A 12,599-nucleotide genomic window follows, 5' to 3' on the forward strand; every position below is an offset into this window, starting at 1 on the left:
ACATAACTAATATGTAGAAAGCTTATAAAAAAATAAGCAAATAAAAAGAAAGGATAATAAAATTTGATGCTTTCGTTTTTTAAAAAAAAAACAACCTTCCTTTCAGTTAATTTGCATGGGAAGCGTGTTGTATCGTAAAACGGTCTTCCTTTCGGCCAGCAAACGTTCCTTTTTTTTTGCACGCACATGATGAAACTCAATATGCCTTGCGTGATATAACATTGCACATTGTGAGGCATTAAAAATAATAGAGCAAAGATAAAAATCAGCACTAAAAGCGTGTTTGGACTGTGGTAATCTTTTTAATCTTGCGCCCTCAACATCCATCCCAAAGTGGGGGTTTGTCGGTGGGTTATGATGCATTTCCCAATTGCCGTCTGTGTGTGTATAGAAGAGGACAGTTTTGCACCATTGGTTTCCCAAGCGGGCAACGGCGCAAAAAAAAGGAACAAATTCTAACGTATCATTTTACTTTCAATATTAACTTCCCCGGCACCGCCGCGGGGGTGTCGTTTGTCGTAATTTGTTTATGTGGCCAGCATGTCAGAAAATATGTCAACAAGGGTTCATAAAATTTAAACGGTCGCGCTGCTCTTCACTGCCAAACGATCTAGCCGGGCACAGTAAATCAGATGATGGAGCATCACATCCACCCGCGACATTATAATAATAAACGATGGGTATATAGAAATGCAAATGAACCAGAACCAACGCGCTGAGAGAGGCTGCGTTGGCGACTGGAAGCGATATAAAATTAGAGCCAAACGGTACCGTAAAATGTGCAGAATAGACCAGTCAATTGGGAAATTTGAGAACTTATCTTTAAATATCAAATTACCCAACTTGCTAAACAAACGGACGGGACGGGACGAACCGAGCAATGATGTTGATAGAATGCAAGAAGAAATAAAACCAGTGAACAAACAACAACACGATAGGAACAAAAAGTCGATCACAAACGAGATAAATCCTCCCGCTCTTGGTGGTGGTGGCCCAAAATGGCAGCTGGTTCCTCTTGCAGCTTCACACAGTTAAAGAGCCAGTCAATCCGTTCCATTGTCTGGCCTGGTAGAATATTTATTCCAATAGTTCCCGTTCCCGTTCCTGCGCAACGCTGCCCCGCTAGACGAAAAAAGGACAAATAAAGCGAATCACTCCAATTTCCTGCGCTTAGTGAATTCGATCCAATGCTTGCTTTTTTACGCGACTACACCACACACACACGAATCTCTAGCGTCTAGCAGCGTCGATCCATAATAGCGGACAGATAATCCATTCCCGTGCACCACACAATGCAGATGGTGCTGTGCTTTGGGTTTTTTTTTTCGCTCGTGCTTGGATGTTCAGTTTTCATAGTTCGTTCTTTTGGTTTGTTTTTATGTCCAAAGAACCGGGAAAGACTATTAATATCTTACTGTCCTGGTGCTGCCATTTGTCTTGGGGTGTTACTAGTTTTGCAAACGCAAGCGCCTGATGTTGCTGCTGGGCTGGTAGCGAAGAATGAAAGGGAAACGATATTCTAATGTATGGAAATTTTTATTCACCACCAAAAAAACAAAAAAAAAACCGGCCCAAAACGGCCAAAAGCGAAAGAAACACTAATGGGGGGGATAAGTCATCCCAGGCCAGTGCCATTCTTTTCCACGATAGAAATAAAAAGGAATAAAAATAGATTATACGAATATAAACAGTGTTGTGTGTGGTGGCTCCGTCGTCAAAATAAGGAAGTTGAATTATCGTCCAAAATTATTCCATCCCCCTGCACAGGGGGTGGTGTGTTCCCTATCAATCAATCAGCGTGATAATTGTGCTTTGGCCTACATTTAGCGACAGTGGGCGCGTTGTTGGGCAGGCAAAAATTAAGCGCTGCTAGCTATACTTCATTCCACATTCAGCAAATAGCTATAATTCATTCGATTACGTTGTCCACCGCGGATTTGGGGTGAACTCCTTGCGGCATCGATATTGGCGAACTTTCATTAAAATCGGGTCAAGACGGACAATCGATTTAATGTCGCGTGTGGTAATAACCCCCCCACGAGTTCGACAGATATATTCCATGCCCTACGGTGACTTATCTCCTTGGATGGGATTGGACACACGAAACCCCCGTTAATCTCAGGACAGCAGCACCCCATCAGGGGCGGGGGGGGAGGGGGGGAGGGGAGAGCATTTATGCAAAGTCAAAACCCGCCAATTTCATGCTTAACTCTCACGCATTTAATGGACACAGCGGTACACACGCTGTGATCGCAAACACTCCAGCATGGTCCACAGTGGTCCTTCTCGGACAGGAATTTAATGGCGCACATTAAAGAAGGTTTTTTTTTTGCTTTCGTTGATATGTCCATGTCGATCACTATCCTGCATGTAGCATCCGATAAATTGACCAGATTTACCGCTAACAAATTAACCGGCCGTATCGCAATCATGCCAGGGGGGGGAAAAGCAAGATCACTTCAGCGATACCCAGACACTGGACGCTGTGAAACGAATAATAATGCAAGCAAACCGCATGTACCGCCGGGTCCACGCTGCGTACAGTTTGTTCAACACTTGCCGTGCCCTATCTGTAGCAAATCTTTTATCTCAACCCCCTGGCCAGAACGAGATATGGACTTCCGTTCGTCCGGGATGCGTGGCTTTTATTTGGAGCACAACACACGATACGTGACGCGCCCGTAAGATATTCGCCGAGATTAATCTCAATCTGTTGGATCTCTGGAATAGGGGGTGAGTCTAAGCATTGTGTGCTCTGCACTCTTACTGTGTAGGGGAGAGTGGCTAATTTTTTTAATAAAGCAATAAACTAATTTTAAACACATTAGTCACAATGTTTGTTTTAAGCTGCGGAGTGCGATGATGGTGATGATGGTTCAGCTTGCATCATCATCATCATGGAGATGATATACGGATGAGGTTCTTCAGGCTTGAAATCCCGCAGCAACGGGGTCGGCCTTTTCTTTGTGTGTCATTTGAAACCGGCCAGAAGGGAATTGTGATGCAGTGGTCGTCAACGTTAGGTGGAGTAAACGCGATGTGTAGAAGTAATGTGGAACCAACCTTCGTGGAGAAACCTGTTTATATTATTGATGTCGTTTCAAATATTATTATATATTATTACAAATTAACCACAATTTTATTGAGCCTTGGTATCGTGACCTATTTAATATAATTGATAGGTTTTTGTAGATGGTTCTTGGGAAACATTTTTTAAAAAGAAAAAGCTGTTCTTTTTAACAAGTATAATGTGAATCTGACAAATCATAATTAATCTTAGAACTGAATGAATGGATCTGAATCTCTATTCCAAAGATTAATTTCTCAATGATCCTCAATGATTCAAAAATTCTAAATGTTGTTTTTGAATCCCCAAAAATTTATGACAACATTTTAAAACATTCTTATTTGAGAAGCAAATAGAATAAAAATAAGCATTAAATCATGCTTCCGGAGAGATTCCTGAATCCTTAAGAAGCCCTTAAGAAGATTAGAAGCTTAGAAGAATCCTTAAGAAGCTTAAGAAGCTATGTGCATTCATTAATCTACAAGGATTCAAAAATCCGTGAAAATTCCTGAATCTTTGAGAGTTGACTCTTGCTTTGCGATGACTAAAGATTGATAAATCACTAAAGATTCATATGAATTACTGTTCCCAGAAGTCTCATTAAGCACAGCACTAGTTTGAACACATTTCGTTTCGAAAAGCTCAAACGTGTTTCAAAACGGTTTCAACATTTTCCAATGCAGTTTACGGCGTGCTTTTTTGTTGTTTCTCTGTTGCATGTTTGATCCTCTCATATGATGCTGCTCATAACATGGGAATCAACCGTTTAATATGCCAATCAGCCGTAAATTTTGAGCTTATAATTATGTATCTTCACGTTTGCTGGATTACATTTTATTGCAAGAGTTTAGATGCATCAGAGTTCTTCAAATATAAAGCAGAAGAACTACGCTAAAACAGTTTGCATGCAAACTGTGCCTTTTTGATGTTTTATTGTAAAATAATATCATATATTTTATTTTCATTGATACTTGAAGTTAATTGATTTGTCTTGATGAATGATTTAATTAATCAATTTGGCTGATCGCAATTTTAATATCTCGAATTTTACAGCTTCCTCAAAGGTTATTCCATGTTTCAGCAACCAATGTGGAGGTGTACATGAGCATCACGATCATTATTTTTTTGTAAGTATCAATAAACTGTCTGCTTTAAAATTAATCTTCTTATCAAACAATTAGGTATCAAACAAAACCCGCCTCACTACAATAGTCTTCGCACTATGGAGTTGTTGCCGACCACTGGCCCATGCGGTTCCCGTTTGTACCGAACCGGTGTCCGGGGCTTTCAAGCGGACATACGGTAGCCAGTCCAGTCCTTCGCAAAACATCCAGTGGAAAACAGAATCAACCTATTCAGGGATCATGTAGAAAAAAAATGAAATGGCCACACATTAAAGCAGGGCTATTAATATTAATTACCGACCTCCCCAAACGCGCTTACACACAACGCAGCGTTCGCGGAATGTTGCGATGCGCTTCGTGTGGTTGTCGCTTCCGAAGGATGGTGAAACTTTTTTTGAAGGTACAAACATTGTGAATGAACCGGGGGCTGCTGTACGGCAGAACAAAAAGTGCACCAGTTTTTCAAAACTTCTTCTTTCTTTGCCATCTCACCACCCATCCCGGCCATCCCCCGGTACACTGTTCCTTTAAAGTTGTGTTCTGCTGTTCGGTGCGATACGAGTGCAGCAAACAGATAAGAAGCAGATAATTAATCCAATTTACTAACATTGCTTGCTGCGCTTATGGGTGTGCGAGGACTGCGAGCAGCTTTAGGTTAGGTTACTTTCTCACTCCGACTAGATTACTACTACCTCTGTGTTTGACTTATTATCACCACTCACCCGCCTTTGCGGATACCATTTTTTGTTGTTTATATGATTTACACAACATTCCCGGGTTGTTGGAATGCGCGGATGTCGTGTCCCCCATCTGGCGGTGGCATGTGGTTTGGAAGCGAAACCTGCGCCTAAGCTGCTGTTCCAGCGAACCACACTCCACACTCATTGACGGTGCAGTGGATGACGCCTGCAAACGCTTGCCTTTGTGGGGAAAGAACGCAGGAAAAACTGGTACGTTTTCCCAACACCCCCCCTCGCTCGTGAGCATCTGCTCGAGAACTGCGCTCTGGGAGCGTTTTGAGCTTAATTCAAATTAATTGCCCCTTCCCAATGGGTACGCATGCCAAAGAGGCAAAAATGTGTCTCATCACAAATTATCGCCGCCGATGAACCGTGGTTCAAGTGGCGCATTAAATCACACGCCTGATGGCGAACATGGTGACTGTAGTGTGTTAATTTCGTATTTTGTGTGTGCGTTTTTTTTTGTTTAGTTTGTTTTTGCTTTTGTTTGCCGTTCGATTCTGGGGTGCTGTTCAATTCATTTCGCTCGACTGCCGGGAGACATCGTGTCCGAGAGATCGTGTCAGCAAACAAAAAAAACCGAAACCAACTCATCTGACACTAAAGCGAAATTAATTGATCGTTACCGTTACCGGGGTGGATAGCGGCGGCATCAGCCAGACAAAATAAAAACCGGCCGGTGATGTTTCATAAATTTTTGTAATACCAACCGGATTAGCTCATGTCATGTTGTTGGATGCCGTGGTCTAAAAATATCAAACTACTAAACCACAACTTCAAAGTGCGGCGAAATATTACGGCACTCAATTGTCGCTGGCCTGGCCTGGTGGCCAGGAACGCTGAATACAATTTAACCCAATTTCTTAGGACACACTATGACACGTTAAGGTGCTGATGAGGATGACAAACTAATGCGGCACATCGTGGTGAATATTAATCAGCTTAATAAGCTGTAGGGTTTAGGTGAAGCTTTGCCAAAACTATTAACGCCAGACCAGTAATGTGTATGTTTGAAGATCTTTGGCTTATTAATCTTGTCCTGGTTGGGATAAGAAAAGAGCAAATCCAAAAAGCAGGGGAAACCCGTCGTTAATTGGATTTAAAGGAAACAATAACAAGGACAAAAAAACCCTTTCAAACCGTTGACCTCTTTTATGCTCACGGCGCACCACGATGAGTCATTTCCGATCGATCGCATGATAACCTTTCAAAAACCTCCCTCGAAAAGGAGTATTGTTCGTTATTTTTTTAAAGTAAAACAGACACATTGAAAAGGAAGAATACCTTAAAAAAACATTCTCAAGAAAGAAGTTTGAAGCCGTTTTTGTATCGTGAGATTGCAAAATTATCTTCAAGATGTGGTAATCCTTTCTGTTTCTTTTTTTCTCCATTTTTGGGATCGTGATTAATGAGTTGATGCATCAGCAACACAGTATTGGCGCGGTGTGTATCGAATGGTGCGCGCGCGAATGATCGAACCCTAAACCGCATCCTGCAAACGCCCACAGTCCCATCATCGGTCTAGCCAGAAGGGTGAACACAGACAGCGATCAGACAAAAGCGGCACTGAGAGTACTCCCAAATCGAGCGATTAATATCTCAATTGAATAACTGCACACCCCCTGCAACAGTTGCAGCGGGTGGGATTGTGATGAGATTGCGTGTTTTGTTGTCGATTTGTCGACGATCGCTATCGTACAGCAAAGGTCAAATCAGGGCCGATCTGCGATGCAAACTGTATCCTGCTCAATGCGCTCTGCAATGTTGCACAACATTTTATTTGTTTAGCAATTCATTTACGGTGGAATGTGAGTTAGCAAAAAGCGCGGGGTAAGGATTGAAACGTTTGCTGATAGTCAAATTTGTCTTACAAGCTGGTCCGACAGCCCGACAAATGCACCTGCGCTGGGTTGCAGTTGGCTGCTATCATATCATGCATACCCACCACCGACCAAACCAGCTTAACCACAAGAGGGCCGACGACAACGAACGTTATGTGCGCGCCGTTTGTGTAATGTGTGCACACATTAAACGGTAAAGTCGCACTTTCTTTCGCAAAAACGGCTGACCGGCTGACGGCTGCGAGAACGGGGCTGCATGGCAACATTTGAAATGCATAGCGCCCAAGAAAAGTTGGTTGTGCAAATGTTGTTTACCTTTCTGCGGGGGTTTTTTCCATTTTCTCTGCTTAGAAGATGAATTTTAAGCAGTCAAGAACGCGTTACTCGATCGTTTGGAGCTTCCATCTATAAGTGAGTAGAAATGTCAGCGCGCGGCGCACTCACACCCGCACTGCATTTACGTCGCTTTTATTCATGAGTTTTCGGGTAGAGATTCTTTCTTTCACGGTTGGCAATAATTTATGCCACGCTATAGGGCCATCAAGATTATTCACAGCCTCAACTGATCGTTTGTTTACTTTTGATTTTTATCGTCTATTGCAGCTGGGGAAGTGTTTCTATCGTGGTGCTTTTTTGTTCTAAGGGAACCTTTTGCTTGAGGCAGAGGAATGTGAAAGTTACTTCAGCTTAGAAGTTTGACAAAAGTTTCACGCTATTTTCGCTCTGATTTGCATCGGAAAATGAAGATGTTTCTAACAGTGAAGAAAGATTCCATTTCACTTTTAGAATCAAAAACTTACAAATTGATATGAAATTAATGGTGTATTATTAGAATATGTAATACTATTTAATGCAAAACGTTTTAGTATTTCTTATAATTTTGCTATAAACTGAATTTTCACCTTACATAGAAAAAGTTTTGTTCAAGCTTTAACTTTTAAAGCTGTATTTTGTTGTTGAAAATGTCCTTGATAAATAATAGTGTGTAGTAGAATTGCCATTAGAGTGAGAATTCAAACTCCCCGATCATTCTGCCAATCAAGTCTACTAATAAGTAATACACAGAGTGTTCATTACGTTCAAAAGCTTTTACCTTATTTACCGGTATTTGTCAAACATTTGTTGAAATACCGTGTAATGAATTGATACTAAGCTACCGCCTCGATACTTTCAATGTGCTGCATGATTTCGTGAAGGATATTCAAAATTCTCCTGTTTTAAAATTGATCTAATATAACCTACTTTTGAAAAAAATATTTACAAAAAAGTCTGTTAAGTTTTTAAAATATGGAAAACATTATCTACCCCTGCTCAAAAAAATCGGACGGATACAGGATACTCGAACCGAAATCCAATCCGGACCAATCCCTCGAGCATGGGCTGACTATCAGGTTCGTGGTAAAATAAGTCTATTAAGCCAGAAATGGTAGGCATGACCTAGCAGGTCGTTACGTCAAGGAGAGAGAGTTAAAATGAAATCAACAATTTCTAACAAGTGCAAATTCTTTGTCCATAAAGCGAGCTAGGTAGGTAAGAAATAATCCATATCATTCTCAGCTTAATCTTCGCTTGTTCTTCGCTGTTTCTACGTCTCGGGAACACTGATCAAAGCTTTTGTACAACAACTCTCATCAAAGCTCCGTGGTTTTGTTGTACAAATTGCAAAATGACATTTTTGTTCTCGCGTACTACCTCGCGCAATGCATAAGCAGATTAAAGATTGCAATTCCTGGCAAGAAAATCCCCAAGACATGCTCTAGGGATCCTGCTCGCCGCTCAGTTTTTCAGTCGCTAATTACTCTGCTAATATGATTTACGGAGCGCTTTTCCTTTCACTTACCACCAACAAAAACCGGTACTGGGAGGTTGTATCGCGGCTATTTGCTATCGTACTCCTGCTAGCTGACCCATCCATTCATCGTGATCTTACAATTACTACACCCCGACATAACTCTATTTCTCATCTTTCATCTTCCGTTTGCCTTTCGGTGCGAAAATGTCACTTGTGTGCAACGATCGTCCGCAAGTACGTCTCTACTTCAGTTCTGCCTCTCCTGTCAAGACCTTAACCCCTGCAGAGTTAATAATGTGCAAAATGAAGATTTTCTTAATCGAGCGCATCGTGCCACAACAAACGTCCGTCCGTTCTCCCCGAAAAAGTCACATCCACTGTGCTGTGGGGAAAAATAAATTTGCTTCACCTCATTGATTCGTTGTGCCGTGTGCTCACGCGGTCTCAACAATTGCAATACACGCTTCTCGAAAACCCCTGTACAGCGTTGCACACCCTTTACACACTTATGTCCACACAAACGAGTACAATAATTGCACAATGGTTCGCGGATCGAACCACTCGTCCACCAGGCGTCACCTCGGCAACAGCACCTCGGCGAAGGTTTCCCGGTTTTAGTGACTTCGATGATGACACTTTCTTTGCACAGCTGCCATCATGAGAGATCGGGACGATTTGCCTGCCACTAAGCAGCACAAGATGGCACCGGTGCGGTGCCGAGATGAAGCAGGTTCCACTCTCAGCGGGGGCCATCGACGTGAGATGCTCATAAAAATTAGCCCCATGCGGACGCTCCGTTCCGTTCGGTTGCTTCTGGTTCCGACGGACCGATGGTGGGTCAATATTTAACCGAAATTATGCATGCAAAATTGCTAATTGTATGCCATCATAACGCATCCATGCGTTTTTGAAGCGTCCCGACACAATCGCCACACCGAGCGCGCGATGCAGCAATACGGCGGTCCCCAGTGCGGTACGAACGACGCTACAAAGCCAACAACGAAAACTAAAAAACCGAGCGAACAAAAATGAACTGCCGCAAATCAAACACACCGGACCACAGAGGAAGAAGAGCACTGTGCCGGGCAAACTGGGAAGCCTCATTCCATATGCAAGCGTGTGTACAACCCGATCGGCGAGAAGAGGACGATTCTTTGCGTGCGTGATTTGCACACGGCAAGTCAACATGTGTCGCATACAGAAACAGTGGAAGCCCAAAGGGAGACTCTCCCTGTGTTTTTTTTTGCGATCGTGCGAAGGTGACTTATGTGGCTTTCTTGTGGCTCCATTAAGAGATAGTGACTATCCACCCGCCAGCATACCACCGTCATCCTTTTGGGTGATCGCGCACGCGCACGCACAGCCGCGCAAAACAATTCCCCATTCAGCTGTCAGCTCTAGTAGAACGATCGATCTCTTTTCTTTTTGCACCCGATGAGATGACTCAATTTCACCTCTTTCCACTGCTTTGTCTTATCTTCCCGCGCCCGGCCGTGTCCTGCATGAGTTATCGCCCCTCGGGAAATAACACACATTTTCGCACCCAGCGCGCCTGATGGAACGCAATCGAAGGAATGGAAAGTGATTCATGGTTTCATCGATTCCACGTAAGGCAGCCGGTGGGACGGCTTTGAAATTGGCCGTGCCGATCGTGCAGCGTACAGTGTTTTAATTCTCGCTCCTCCCAATCAAGTTCTTATCAGCGGGTCGGTACAGAGTAAAAGAAGGTCATCTGCTTGTACAGATCTATCTCCAGCATGGATCGGTACTTTCAAGGCCCCCCATCTTCCGCAAGGGTGGATGAGTAATTTTTGTGGAATTAAACAAGTTGGGTTTTGCTAGTTAGATCATCGCTTCACCACTTATTAAAATCTCGATTGATTCATGATTAAGTGGAAATTGATGCCTGTTGATCATCGTCCGTGTACGCTATGTTTACCGTTCCGAGTAACAGCTACTGATCCAATAGTATACTTTGCAATCAGCACTATAATTATCGATTGATAGAGATTGTGCAAACATGATTATGTCAAGATCATGTAATACAAAATAATAATAATCTTAATAATCGATTAGATCGAAAGCTTAATAATCGATTCGATCATCAATGAAGTTTAGTCAGAACATATTCATTACTATCCATGGTTGTGAGATGGCTTTAAAAAGCTTCCTTTAAAAGGTATTGTCCTTTAAATACATCAATTTTCTCTTATAGTCAAGCAAAATGTTATTAACAACTTGAAGTAAAAACGTATTGATAACACTTTTAAGCTGCTTAAAAGAGGACATGATGAATTCCATTGAATTAAATGAAGACTATTGAATTCTAGAATGAAATTAACATCATTCAATCGATTCTTCAGAGAGTCCCCTCTCTCTGATAATTTAAATGAAATTATTTCGACGTAAAACGTGATTGAAAATATGTTTAAAAGTGATCGTTACAGCACGCCGCTGAGAGTGACTCGATGGTGTATTGGTAAAGGCACTAGTCTTTACTCGACAAGACCGGTTCAAAATCCCATCCGGACAAATCTGTCGTCCAGAAATGGCAGACTCTAAACCTCTTGGAGTTGTGCCGATAAAGCAAAAGAAGCCACAACATGCTCCTAAAAAGCTGCTTAGGAGCTGATTTAGCTTTCAACACTCTTTTATGCTGATTAATAGCTTATTATGAGCTGCACATGTAATTTGAGCTCAATTTCATCCCCTTTTACTTACCTCATACTGTTCCAAATGTTCTTTGCATTTGCTTTCTCAACCATAGCTCTCCGTTCGGCCGATTGTGAAGCAACACGATGCACTCCACTTTGTCTGTGTGGCTCTACCAAGCTGATTTCCTTTTCCGTAGAGTCGGCATCCATCTTCCGATCATGTTTGGAAGGATGCGCCTGCACCTGATGCTTTGGATGCTGGTGTTGGTGGTGGTGGTGATGATGATGATGATGATTATGCTGTTGACTGTATTGGATTGGGTTTTCCTGAAATTGCGACGCGGTCACGGTATGCGCCTGGTGCGGTACCAGATCCTGGGCCACCATCGTCGAATCCACCTTGTTTGGCACCTTTATTGGCCGATGTTTCAAGTAATGCTGCTCATGCCGAACGTGATGCATACGGGACCGGGCGGTATGGCCAGGGCCCTCCCAGCGCATTAAATTGCTCGGCACCGGTACGCTGGTGGTTGGGACGAACCGTCCCGGTACCCAGACGGCTCCTTCTTTGCCTCTTGCTCCTGCGTCACCACCACCACCACCAGCCCCTACCAGCCACTCGTCACTGTCCTCATAATTAATGTCACTGTCACCGGCTGCCAGCGCATCGACGAAGCCGACACACATTTTCACTTTCAAAAATAAATGCAAAAGCAGCATGAACCGAAATGCCGCACTTTTCGTAATGGCCATGGATGATTTCATGATTAACCAGCTCGGGGATCTTACACGCACTTACACAGCGCACACGCGCACACACACACACAAATACACCAAAACGCACAGAACTGCCACACCGATTAAACAACGCAACTTGGGCAAACAGAGGCTTCGTCACAGAATCGAATCGATTCACCACGAACACTTCTTCTTTTTTTTTCTTTTAAACACCTTTTTACGAGCGTGATTTAATTTACTAACAAAATTTCTATTTTCAATTTTTTCTTCCCGCGAAAAGCGAGAAAAAGCACCGCCGACACTTTGCACCACGCACTACGACGCGCACTGCGGTACTACACTTGTCACTCACGCGTGCGAGCCCACCTTGTGTCTTCGGCTCTGTCAATCATCGATCATCGATGGGTAAAATGATCTGGCTGGAAACAAAAAAAATCGACCGATCAAACACATAAACATGCACGCACTCACACACACACCAAACGCCAGACGCCAGACTGGGGGAGGAAAACCCTTTGCGTACGATCGGAACATATGTTCGCGGGGTTGTTTTGTAGTGCGCAAGAAATGAAAGCACTCTCCCTCGCTCTCTCTCTTTCTCTAGCACAAATTAGAACATGTTTCACATCCGCGCTTGATCGTT

General features: G+C 43.0%; 1 protein-coding gene across 1 annotated transcript in view; it reads right to left on the reverse strand.

Annotated features, from left to right (window-relative positions):
• LOC128302589 (uncharacterized) overlaps positions 1-12,599 on the reverse strand; it is a 49,281-nt gene that overhangs the window by 36,451 nt on the left and 231 nt on the right. The window contains exon 2 of the mRNA XM_053039439.1: positions 11,286-12,375. Within this exon, the coding sequence (XP_052895399.1) occupies positions 11,286-11,983 (698 nt within the window). The 5' untranslated portion in view covers positions 11,984-12,375. The remainder of the gene's footprint in view (positions 1-11,285; positions 12,376-12,599) is intronic.

The sequence above is a fragment of the Anopheles moucheti genome, chromosome 3, assembly GCF_943734755.1.
Source record: "Anopheles moucheti chromosome 3, idAnoMoucSN_F20_07, whole genome shotgun sequence".
NCBI classification, from domain to species: Eukaryota; Metazoa; Arthropoda; class Insecta; order Diptera; family Culicidae; genus Anopheles; species Anopheles moucheti.